At 38.7% G+C, this 13,625-nt stretch overlaps 1 protein-coding gene across 6 annotated transcripts in view; it reads right to left on the bottom strand.

Annotated features, from left to right (window-relative positions):
- Positions 1-13,625, bottom strand: part of Pals1 (protein associated with LIN7 1, MAGUK p55 family member) — a 79,393-nt gene that overhangs the window by 20,321 nt on the left and 45,447 nt on the right. For all 6 annotated transcript variants that reach the window (XM_052739490.1, XM_052739491.1, XM_052739493.1 and 3 more), the window contains 3 exons: positions 6,987-7,195; positions 1,040-1,117; positions 622-768 (listed from right to left, as the gene is read on the bottom strand). In XM_052739490.1, coding sequence (XP_052595450.1) covers positions 622-768; positions 1,040-1,117; positions 6,987-7,195 — 434 coding nt within the window. The remainder of the gene's footprint in view (positions 1-621; positions 769-1,039; positions 1,118-6,986; positions 7,196-13,625) is intronic.

Consider the following 13,625-nt stretch of genomic DNA (forward strand, 5'->3'; position numbering starts at 1 on the left):
GATAAGAATTTATACTATATCAAGCTGATAATAGAAAAATAAATAAATAAATAAAATATTTTTATTACTCTATTTGCGTGTGTATGTTGTATTTGTGTGTGCACACTCGTTTGTGCACGCCCCAGAAGTCCTCAGTCACTCTTATATTTGGAGACAAGGTCACTAAACCCAGAGCTGACTGATTTGGCTAGGCTGATGGCTAGGTTCCAGAGAAGTCTGCTTGTCTCTGAGAGAGTTGGGATCACAGACACATGCCATCATCTTGGCTCTCCAGGTCCTTATGCTTGGATATGAAGCATGTTCTAATTAAGCCATCTACCTAGCTCCCAAAGATTAGATTTTCTAGCTGTAGTTGTAAAGAGCAAGTTGGAAGAAAATTAGTTATCTCTTCTTGATCCTCGATAGGTATTTTATAAGCTATTATTTTCATTATATCATGAATGAGAAAAGGTAATGAAATTTGTTTTGCAACCAGTAAGGGTTTTGAGCAAGAGCATATTAGAACTCCAATAAATTAACCCACAAAGAGAAAACTCCAGGAACATAACAGGATCTTCAGCTGTGCACCATATGAGACCTTTGTATAGAAAAACATCTCAGATCAGATATGGGAACACTTACCAATGGAATATCACGAGCCTTTTCTATACGAACTATTTTTACAGTTTCTCCTCCATACTGGCCGATACTTTCATAAACTCTCTCATCTGTAATGGGCTCTAGCTGCATTTCCTGCTCAGCAACCTTATCATGGGCCAGTAACAGTGCCTGTTTCAAAGAAACCCACAATATTTTAAGGAAGAACACAACTGTAGTAAGACTTAGTTCTCTCATACACATAGTATTATGACCAAGTCCTTAAGGGCTTAAAATGCAAGATAATCATGCAGGAATTTTTGCCCAGTTTTAAAATAAGCTATTTAAAAACATGATTTGGATAGTTTTACATATGAAAATGTATAACCAACAATAATTACTTTGCAGTGAGGTTACAAACACAAATATTAGAAACATATACAATGTTCTGTGCTTTCTTTACCTGAATATGTGGAGCATTTAACAAAGCAGTTAATTCTTGTCCTTCCTTCTGATGGACTGGCTTTAAGACAGTTTGTACCTAAGAAATTAAAAAAAAATTTCTGATTCATAGGAATTAACAGCAGCATCTATATAATGTAGTACTTTCATTTTTTTTTAAAGATTTATTTATTATGTATACAGCATGTATGACTTCAGGCCAGAAGAGGGCACCAGATCTCATTACAGATGGTTGTGAGCCACCATGTGGTTGCTCAGAATTGAACTCAGGACCTCTGGAAGAGCAGTCAGTGCTCTTAACCTCTGAGCCATCTCTCCAGCCCAGTATTTTCATTTTTAAGTGAGAATCAAAATGGCAAAAAGTACTTATTGTGAAGAAAAACACTAAACAAATATATGAATAAAAAACCCTTTCCCACAGATCTTTCGATTTTGTTATGGGTAAAAAATTACATTTTTGAAAGCATTCTCCAAATATGGTACTTCCATCTACAAATGAGCCATTTCAATTTCCAAAGCTTCTCCCAACATAGCATAAAGTACATTAAGGATGGCATGACAGAATACCTGCTTACCAGTTAGTTACCACGCTACTTTTAGAGATTTTAAAGTCTATGTGTTTTTGAGACAGGGTTTCTCTGTGTAGTTTTGGTGCCTGTCCTGGATCTCGCTCTGTAGACCAGGCTGGCCTTGAACTCACAGAGATCCGCCTGGCTCTGCCTCCCGAGTGCTGGGATTAAAGGGGTGCGCCACCACGGCCTGGCTAAGTCCTATGTTTTAAGAACTACATAAAAAATCTGAGATGTCAATTTAAAGTTATAGACTTATAAGATAAACGTAGTGACGTTGGACAAAGTGTTCTTAAGATAAACTCCCACAGTCATGATACATTTTTGAGGCTCCTGTGTCTTAGGCAGGCTGACCTCCATCATGTGAGGCTCTTCAAAGACTGACTAGATGCTCTCAATCTGTGTCTGCATTTGTGTTCTGTCTTTCCTGACAATGCTGGATGGCTTAATTTCCCATAGGCATTGTCTACTTTCCTGTCCTTTGCAGAGAACCAGCTTCTAATGTAATGATCATCTATTCTTCCTATTAAGAAATTTAATTAGTCTTTCCTATTGCCTTGGTTTCTAGTTACTTGAACTAAAAATTAAGTCCACTTATTTGCAATTCAATCTTTTACCAATGAATACTGAGGTAGGTATGTTTCTCTGTACATTACTTTCTCTCAAAGATTTTATTGTATGTTCTTACTGTTTATGCCTCTTTTTTGCCTTTGTACCTCCAAACCCCACAGCCACTCCAAAATGGTACACTGCAACAACGTGGACTACAAACCAAAATTTTCACTATTAGTGAAATTATAAGAGTAATCAATGATTAGAGCAGGAATTCTATATCCTTTACAGCTATTTAATTAGCAATTCTCCAATTAAACCTATGAGATGATAAGATGAGGACCAATTTTACCACAATAAGCATAGCAAAGCAGTGAGAAGAGCTGGAGAGGTGGCTCCACAGTTGAGAGCGCTGGCTATTCTTGTAAAGGACTGGAGTTTGATTTCCAGCACCCAAAGCAGGCAGGTCACAACCACCTGTAACTCCAGATCAAGGGGATCGGATGCCTTCCTCTGGTCCCTGCAAGCACCCACATATACACGTGTACATACACATACACACACACACACGCCCAAAATACTGTGATAGTGCTGGGTGTGGTGGTGCATGCTTAATTCTCCTCACTCCACAGGCAGGAGGGAGGATTCCTGTGAGTTCCAGGTAGGCCAGGGCTAACCAGTGAAATACTGCCTAACAAACAAAGTCCCAAAAACTACCCTGTCCCCAGTTTTGGTACCTAGAAACTACAAGACAGTGCTTTCCTTTTGAAACTTCATGAAAACTACTACACTAAGTTAACTTAAAATTTATAATCCCTGACCAAAAAACCTTTTGACTGCTGGAGAAAGCAACTCTGGGAGAGAAAGACAGTTTTGAATTCATAATGTATCAAAACTTTATAAAAGCTACAAATCAAGTCAATAATAATATTCTATGTGCAACACTGCTTTCCCCTGTTTCTACTTTTAAGTCAGTTCCTAAACATCTCTGAAATTTTTCTTAAAAAAAAAAAAAAAAAAAAAAAAAAAAAAAAAAAAAAAAAAAAAAAAAACCTAGGCTGGGCAGTAGTGGCACACACCTCTGATCCCAGCATTCAAGAGGCAGAGGCATTCAGATCTCTGTGAGGGAGTTCAAGGCCAGCCTGTTGTACAAAATGAGTTCCAGGACAGTCAGGACTGTTACACAGAGAAACCCTGTCTCGGAAAACTAAAAACAAAAAAACAAAACAAACAAAAACCTAGAACTCTGATAAATACCCCTTCCTCTACCAGCAAGCCCAGATATTATCTTTTCTAGTGTCAGTACACATCATCAGCTGCATTTACAAGGCTAAAGGAATTGAAGGACTATTTTCATATGTTACTGGTCCCTTCCCACCAACCTATAATCAGAAATATTAAAAACTCAAAACTGCAAATCTTTTACAGTGAAAATATCTGACCAAATAGTAAAGACAGAGAAATGGCCAATAACTGTGCAAAAATAGTCAGCAATCATGATGGAAATGCAAATTAAAACAAGACACCACCACACCACATATCTGAGGATCAGTAACCAGAAAGTTGGCAAGATGGTTCAGTGGGTAGGTAAAGACACTTTCCACCAACCTGACAACCCAAGTTCAATTCTCAGAATCCACATGGAGGAAGAGGAAACTGACCCCTCAAGGTTCTGCTCTGAGCTCCACATTCACACTCCACAATAAACAAAACCATGTAAACATAAATTTAAAATGAATCAGTAACAGGAAACAAATCTCTCTCAACAGGTTGAAGTGACTAAACAGTGTGGGATAGCCACACAATGGAATACTACTCAGAAAACATTACGAACTACGGAGGCTGGAACTTGGGTGAGTGGTAATGTGCCTACCATGTGTGAAGTGTTGGGTTCAACTTGATACATGCACAAGAGATGAACCTCAAGATCATACTGAGCAGAGGACCCAGACAACTGTCATGGTTTGATGTGGAATTATCCCACAGGCTCATGCTGTTGAACATGTGATCCTCAAGTGGGGGTGCTGTTTTGTGAGGCAGTGGGCTGCTGATGGTTTCTGTGTGTATGTGTTATGGGTTATAGCCAGCTGTCCTACATTCCTTCTGCCACAATGAGCTACCTCAATGTTTCACCTTCTTAACCAGGATAAGCTATGTCCTCCTGAATCCTGTGAGCCCAAACATATCTATTGAAACTGCTTCTTGTCAGGTACTTAGCACACTGACAAGAAAAATAACTAATGAAGACACAAAAGAATAAATACTGTCTATTTATTTGACATGTTCATAAATGGCAGATTAGTAAAGCAGGAAGCAGATTAGCTATGACAAAGGGGCAAAAGAGTAGAAGGGGTGATTACTGTCTGTTCTGGCCTTGAGTGAGCTCTGTGGATGGTGGATGTTTTTTTTAGTAACTTGCTGGCAGGTGGTAGATTGCACAGGTGTAAACACAGATATTTACACTGAACCAACCACAAAACACCAGTTTTTAATAAATGCAAACTATATCTCAATAAAACTGGACATACACACAGCACCGAGGACACACCAGCACTCTATGTATACAGTTACTCCTCAGTATCACGCAGAATTAGTTACAGGAACTCTTGTTCCATACCCAAATCCATAGTCACTTGAGTTTCTTCTACAAAAAGGCAGAGTATCTGCGTGTAACTAACATACTTTTCCATCCATATACTTTAAATTTTTCCCCTAGTAATAATATTGTGTAGGGAATAACAAGGAAAAAAAAGTCTGTGTTCAGTACAGATTTAAATTCTTGTAGCAAACTAGGCTGAATCTGAGGATGTACAGCCCAATGACACAGAGGGGCAATTATACATCCTTTTTGTTTGTTTTTGTACAGTGCTTTAGGACTGAATTCAGGGCCTCACACATGCTAGGCAAGCACTCAAGCACTGAGCTCTATCCTCAGCCCTGGTGGATAACTCTACACTTACTTTTACCAAAATGAGATCATGCTGTTCAAACTGGATCAGAATATTGGATAACTATTTTGATTTGATTTTCAATTATAAAACAGAAAACGACCACTGTCATCCTCACTGCCTCTTTCTCAGCCACTTACAGGATCGAGTCTAAGAACTTTAGCATTAAGTATCCCCTGATTCTTGCCTTGTTCCCAGCCCTGGCATTACTCATGGCCTTAGGGTCCACCATTAAACCACTGTTGCACACATATGCCACACTGTCTTCCCACAATCCCTGTGCTCAGGCTAACACACACACACACACACATGCACGCACCAGTATTTCAAAATAAAAAAAAAAATCAAATTCTATTTCCTGATATGTTGACTTACACTTTACTCACAGATGTTTTTTGGATAAGCAAAAGTTTATTTCATGAAATTCAAGTTACCAATCTTTTCTTTAAAAAAAGGATAACAACCACAAAATTTGCTTGTTTATTAATGTCTAAGAATTAGGTTATCAAAGATTGAATCTGGATCTTAATATTTTCAATTTTTCGAAGTCTTTATTACTTACCACTTAGTAGTAAATGTTAACTGAGGTTTTGTTCACTTTCTTTACGGCAATGCTAGAGATGGAATCGAGGGCCCTCTACCACTGAGGGCCATCTCCAGCCCTTCAATGATACATATAAAATATTTAATTTTTAATATATTTATTTTCTCTGTGTGTGTGCATATGTGGGTGCATGCATGCGATGGCACACATGTGATCAGAGGTCAAATTGTAGGAGTTGAATCTTTCAACCATGTTTGTTCCAGAGATCAAAGTCAGGATATTAGGCTTGGTGGAACATGTCTTTACCTGCTGAGCCATTTCACCAGCCCTGAACATACATTTCAGTTATTAAAAACCAAAGAGTACTACTACGTTTTGTTGTTGTTTTTTTGGGTTTTTTTTTTTTTAGAAATTGTACTTGCTCCCAGTCCCTTTTCTGTATTTTATGCAGACTCAAAGAAGTACATTTTATTTGATGTTTTCAGAATTATTTTTTGTAAGATTAAAATAACCTGCAATTTTATAATAATGACAGAATGTATACTGTCCCGAAATCAGAGCTTATTCGTAATGCTTTAAAATCTTCAATGTGAAAGATGCTTGGGGACATATTAAACACTGAACATCAACTAGCATTTGAACCTAGAATTTAAAAGCAATATGTTAACAAAAGAAACTTTTTTAAGCAGTAGAACTGGATAATATGGGCTGGAGAGATGGTCAGTGATTAGGGCAGGGGCTCCTCTTCCAGGGAACTTGGGTTTAATTGCCAGTGCCCAGATGGCAGCTAATAACTGCCTGTAACTTTAATCCCAGGGGACCAGACACCTTCTTCTGGCCTCTATGGGCATTTCATTCATGGGGTGCACAGACATACATGCTGGTGAAACATATGAACATATAAAATAAATAAAAATTAATAATCTGCAACATTTGTACTATTTTCATAAGAAAAATCCCCCAATTATCAGTAATGTATCTTCAAGAGTTAAATATTTATAATCCCTGATTATTAGGGATTATTTTATCTGAATTTATAATATATAATGAATGGTTAAATAAAACCATACTGAATGCATTAAAGTTGAAACATTTGCTACCATCTATACTTATTTTATGTATAAAATTAACTCTTCCTGATCAGTATTAACTAGGTTATAAATACTTTCAGAACATAATGCATGCAGCAATTTTTTCTCATTTCCCATTGCAGTATCTTAGCAGGTAACCACTATCAATTACCTCAGACAATAATCACATCAGCCTTGCCAACAGTCTGCTTCACTGTGACTAATCACTACCCTGTGGATGTCAACAAGATGTTTAGACACGTACCTCTTGTACAAGGTCTTGTACATTGGAGATAAGAGGAAATGGAGGACTGGCCTTGTTCATGTGCACTGTGACAGCATTGTGTATCTTGAACGCATTCTGAAAGTCTTTGTTTTGTACAAGTTGTAAAAGCAGTGAAATATCCTCCTGGCTCTGAGAATCAACCAAAGTGTGTTGGATATGTTTAAGTGAAGAAAATAAGTCTTCAACTTCTAGTAGGAAAAGGAAAGTTGTCCCAAAATTAATTGTTTTGGTTTAAATTCAACACATGTTTTAAGATAAAATTCCTTGAACCAGTAAAACTCTGTCTTTAGGGTAAAAATAGTTTGTATAGTTTTAAGTGTCAATCATTGTTATTTTAATAACACTATATAAAACTGTTAAAGTATAAAACATAATAACTTGCATTTTAAGAAAGCATTTTAATTGGAAAGATACATTCTTACTATAAAATAAATGAGGGAATACAATATTAAAGTTGAAAATATCAATAATCTCACTATCTAGAAATATTTCACCTTTTAGCATAACAGTACATTGTAACTGCTTTCCCACATCACTATTTTTAAAAGAACATTACAAGTAATGGGTCCATCATATTTTACATGGCTAAAGAACAACTTATAATAATTACATTAAAGTTCAACATTTAGGATGCTTCCATTTTAACTATCATAAGCAATAAGAAGTACTTCAGTACAAAAAAAATCATTGCTGCATATAAATTTGTCTGAGATTCTGTTAAGATGATTTCTAGAAACCATTACTGGAAAGATGGCTTAGTGGTTAAGAGTACTCATTGGCTGCTCTTCCTGAGGACCCAGGTTTGATCCTCAAGCACCCACATTGCAGCTCCTAACTGTAACTCAAGTTCCAGAGGATCCAACACTATTCAGGCCTTTGAAGACACCAGGTTTGTAGATGTGTACAGACACACACACAGGTAAAATATCCATACATATAAAACAAATAAACGAAAAAAATTTAATTTCCAGAAATAGAACTTTTACTTAAGATTCTCACATTTTAAAAGCCAAACTCAGCCGGGCGGTGGTGGCGCACGCCTTTAATCCCAGCACTCGGGAGGCAGAGGCAGGCGGATCTTTGTGAGTTCAAGGCCAGCCTGGTCTACAGAGGGAGATCCAGGAAAGGCACAAAGCTACACAGAGAAACCCTGTCTCGAAAAACCAAAAAAAAAAAAAAAAAAAAGCCAAACTCAGCCTGTCAGTGGTGGGCCATGCCTTTAATCCCAGCATCTGGGAGGCTGAGACTGTGGGTCTTTGTGAGTTTCAGGACAGTTAGGACTATTACACAGCAAAACCCTGTCTTGAAAATAAACAAACAAACAATCAAACTCATCTCAATGAGTTTTTGCTAATTTATATTATATTAGTAATGTCATTACCATTATTCAATATTATTTGCAAAACTGACTTAATAGGGAGAATGAAGTGTATTCATATTACCAACACCTTAGGGTTTCTACTGCTGTGATAACACCATGATCAACAGCCTTTTGTGGAGGACAGGGTTTATTTCATCTTACACTTCCAGGGAACAGTCTGTCCCTGAGGGAGGTCAGGGCAGGAATGCAAGCAGGGCAGGAACCTGAAGGGAGGGGCTGAGGCAGAGGTCATGGAGGAACACTGCTTCTTGGCCTGCTCCCTGTGCCTTGCTCAGCCTGCTTTCTTTTTTTTTTTTTTTTTTTTTTTTTTTTGGTTTTGTTTTTTGGTTTTTTCGAGACAGGGTTTCTCTGTGTAGCTTTTCACCTTTCCTGGATCTCGCTCTGTAGCCCAGGCTGGCCTCAAACTCACAGAGATCCGCCTGGCTCTGCCTCCTGAGTGCTGGGATTAAAGGCGTGCGCCACCACTGCCCGGCTCTCAGCCTGCTTTCTCACACACTCCAGGACCAACGGCACTGCAGTGGCACCACTCAAAATGGGCTGGGCCCTCCCACATAGATCACCACTTAAGAAAATGTCCCACAGACTTGCCTCCAGGCCAGTCTTATGGGGCCATTTTCTCAATGTGGTTCCCTCCTCTCAGATAACTAGCTTGCACCAGGTTGACAAAACAAAGCAAACTAGCCATCACAAACAACTACTTTTGTTGTCTTCAAAACTAATGAATGTGTGTGTCTCCTAAAAGGTGAAAGTTTCTGGTCTGTGTGTGTGTGTTCTGTGCCTGCTGGTATGCACACACAGCACACTCCTTTTTCCAGTTACAGACCTGACCCAAATGCTTAAGAACCATTAGCAGTTTCTCCCCTGTCCCCCAATAGGGTTTTTTGTGGGAGGGAGAGTATTAAAATGAAAATGCTTTAAAAATTTTTACTTTCAAAATTACTCACAATCTTTGGCATATGTTCCATTCTCTTTTTCTTATTTTTCTAAAATGAAAAGTCCCTTTGTGATTTTGACAAAAACTAAGTTTGTAAATGAATCTGGCAAAAACATATAGTGGACACTGTTACAGTCACATGGGGAAATGCCTTAACTCTTGTTAGTTCTGAAGAGAAATTACCAACTTTCATTCCTTCATTTTGTATGCCACCATTTTAATAGCAGTTAAATTTTAAAAATTTACACTTATTTTTGTGTGTGGGTGTGCGTGTGCAATGCATGTGTGTGGAGGTCAGAGGACAAGTTGCAGGCATCAATTCTTGCCTTCCATTGTGCAGGTTGAACTCTGGCTGTCTGACTTGTGGGAAGTACCTTTACCACTGAGTTAAACTTTAGACAGGCTCTAAAAGCACTTCAGTTGATTCCTGGAGCTTCTTATCTATCCCTCCCAAATCAAAAGAGCCCTAGTGACCCTTGTTTTTTGGTGTGTGTGTGTGTGTGTGTGTGTGTGTGTGTGTGTGTGTGTGTGTGTGTGCCTCTGCATGTGCACACACAAACCCCTCATGAAGTACACAGCACAATGAGAAATTACATGGTTATCAACATTTTAAAATGATTCAAAACTGGGAAAAACTACAATGACCTAGGAAATTGTTCCAGAGCTATGGAAGGAAGACTTGAAGAGAGACAGAGCTTAGGCACAAACTATTGTTATATTTACAAGAGTAGATAAGAATATGGAATTTAAGATTCTACCAAATTCTAAGAGGTGACCATATTAATAACTTTAAAGTAACTTTAGAGCAATACAGGAAAACATTTAATAACTTAAAAGAAAAAATACGAAATCTACAAAGCAGTTAAGATAATTGTCCACAATCTTAAGGGAACTACAGATACTTCCCAAAGTGGAGGGAGTCTTATTAAAAATGTTAATAACTTAACTGTTGAAAGAGGCTCAGGGGGTTTGTCTGGGAAATGAGACAAGTGAGGAGCCTCGGGCCTCACTGGTGACTGAAACCAGTAAGCAACCTACTGCAGAAGGGAACTGCTTCTCAGGGTCTCTGCAACTCCAGGGAGAATGAAATTATTTTAAGACAAAAAGTTGCTGGAAAATCTCTCCTGAACACTAAAGCTACTTAAAAATGACATACTAATAGTATATATATATATATATATATATATACATATATATATATTAGATATATATAATATATATATTAAATTATCTATATTTTCACCTATTTTTCATAATTACTGGCATTACTTCATACCATATAGCTTTTCCAGGTTTTTTTTCAAGGCAGATCTAACCATATAGTGACACTGTTAATTTTTGTAATTGAAATACTAATTATTCATCAGAATAAATCCCTAGGGTAAGCTTACAGAGAGTAGAAACACTTAGGACTTTGATACACATTGCCAAACTGCCTCCCAGATCTGTACCAACTTATACTGCCATAAGCAATGACTGTGAGTTTCTGCTTTCAAACAAACCAAATTAAGGATTGCTGATCTTTATTCTTTGGTGAACGCATTTCTACAAGACATGGCCATTTGCATTTCTTTTTTCCATTAATTTATCCTTAACAGCTGGAATTTCACTGGTTACATTGATATTGCTGCAGTCTTAAGTGGAACATACTGAACTTAATTTCATTGCTATATTGGAGTAATAGCTTTTAGTCCAAAGTATCTACAAAAATAACTGAAGAGGAGAGTGGGAGATGGCTCATAGTAGGAAGCATTGCTGCACAAATTCTGGTCACCAGCATCCACTGCTCATGTCGGCCCTGTGGAGGCAAGGTTCCCGGGGCACTTGGCAGGCTCTGGGTTTAGTCAGTTCTCAATCATCTTGATATGATTTTCAGCCTTATTTTGATCTCCAATGAAAAATTTTAATTTCATTACATTGGAACTTGAAATTGGCTCTGCAGTTAAGAGCTCTGGCTGCTCTTCCAGAGGACTCAGGTTCTATTCCCAGCACCCACATGAAAGTTCACAACCACCTGTAATTGCAGTTCCAGGGGATTTGATGGTCTTCTTCTGGCATGCATGTGGTAAACAAACATACATGTAGGCAAAACATTCATATACATTCACATTTTTTCTATTTACTTTGTGTACGTGTGTGTGCACACGCATGCACGTGCATGCACACATGCATGTAGGTAGCTGTAGGGACAACTTGAAGGAGTTGGTGCTCTCCTTCTACTACATGGGCCCTAGGGATATAATTTAAGGTGATTATCAGGCTCAGCAGCAAGCATCTTTACCCTGCTGGCCTCCTCACCAGCCCCCAAAATTCTTACTTTCAAAGATTAGACTATTTAGTCGTAAATTAAAAAAAAAAAAAAAAGCTTTGTTCTGAACAGCAGACCATATTTAAAGGCCAATATGCTATGTGCTATTTCAGGATAGTTCATTTCTTACCCACTAAAGAAAGCTCCCTCCACTGATGGCTACACTTGTAAATTAAATCTACGTAAGTTCTTCAACAGTAAACAAGGCCAGAGGAAATTCCAAACCATCCTATCTATCAGACAGGACAAACTCAGTCCTGACACACACGCATGCTCTTCTGAAACTACAATGAAGCCGGGGTTAGGCCGTGCTCAGTGGGGAGCTCTGGCAATCAACGCACTTAACATCTACTAGACCAGCTCCGTCTTTAGCACCGTAAAACAAAGCAAAGCAAAACAAAACCCAAGACACAGAGGCAAAAGAGAAACAAGACAGGGACAGCATAAGACTTCCTTCATCCTCACCACACAGACAATGGACAAGGAAAAAGAACCCTGGACAGAGAAAACAGGTGGAAGAACACAGGGCTAGACAGAGACTGGCATGAGGGCGAAGCAGGGAGCGGACAAAGGGCGTCCCGAGGCAGAGAGGTGGGGGACAGTCTACAGTGTGGAGGCAGAGGTAACATGGCAAGTCTGGCTTTGGTAATAAATTCTGGGGGGGGGGGGGGGGGTCACAACTTTCCTATAAAGCATTTCTTCATATCTAGATTAAATTCCTCACTGGTACAGTGTTTAGTTCTTTCTTACTTGATTCGCAGTAGAAATTATTTTAAGTTCCCACTATCACATCTACTATGTCATGTGATTTAAGTGTTGATTACATATGCTAACAGAAATCAAGGATATTGGCTTTGGGATATAATTAAAAACAAAAGCACAGGTCCTTAAATTCACCTCTTGACGTTTTTCCAGTCTTGGCTTGCTCCCAAGAATAGAAAACAGAAAGAAGACTATAAGACAGGCAATGGGATCGGGCATGAGGGCACAACCTTACAGTTGTAGTGCTTAGAGGTGGGAGGCAGAAGCATCAGTTAGAACTCAGCACGGTCTACATAGGGAGTTTCAGACCAGTCTGGGCTTTATAAGGAGACTTTCTCAAAAACTAATGAACTAAAAATAGGTAATAAGAAGCAAGAATCTATTTTCTAGTACCTAAGAATCTGGACAAGCATCTGGGAACACTTTTAAATTTACATTTATTTATATGCATGTCTTCTCTGTGTGGCTATGCACACATCTGTGTTGGTGCTTGTGGAGGCCAAGAGACATCAGGTTCCCCTGGAGCTAGAGCTACAGGCATGTTGGTGCAAGGAACCAAACCTGGGTCCTTAGCAAAAAGAACCGTATGCTCTCTCAACCGAGAATCATCTCTCCAGTCCCCAGACTTTTTTGACTAGAACTGGGAACAGAACTAGGGTAATTGCTAAACTTACCTACAGAAGCTAAAGACCTCCATCTCTAGAGCTGTTTCACAGTACGAGACAGCCGTATTCTGTGAGTTAATCTCACTGTTACTTAGTGCTTCCACTTAGCCATAAGTAGACAATCTAGCAGTTTACCCCAGCATTGAGTCCCAGGGATCAAAGCCAAAGCCTGGCTCACTCTCAGCAGGCACTGCACTGCGCTCACTGGACTGCGCTCACTGCACTGCGGTCACACTCTTACCCTCTTTTCTCTTTGTAAACTCAATAACAGAAAATGTAGATCTTTGAACTTTGATTTTCAGTGGACTAGGTCAGTATGAATTTGTTTCAAATAATCAGAAACTTAAGAAATATCCTGAACAGTAATTACTCATTAAGCTAAATTTAAAAAACCCTAGAGACAGGGTTTTAACACAGTAATAAAACACTGCTTGCCTAGAATGTGCCAGGCTTTGGTTAAGTTACTAACAGTGCAACAAATAAAAACAGTAACAAAAAACTCCAAATATGCCGGGCGGTGGTGGCGCATGCCTTTAGTCCCAGCACTCGGGAGGCAGAGCCAGGCGGA

The sequence above is a fragment of the Peromyscus californicus genome, unplaced genomic scaffold, assembly GCF_007827085.1.
Source record: "Peromyscus californicus insignis strain IS unplaced genomic scaffold, ASM782708v3 Scaffold_15__1_contigs__length_86483966, whole genome shotgun sequence".
In the NCBI taxonomy this organism is placed as follows: domain Eukaryota; kingdom Metazoa; phylum Chordata; class Mammalia; order Rodentia; family Cricetidae; genus Peromyscus; species Peromyscus californicus.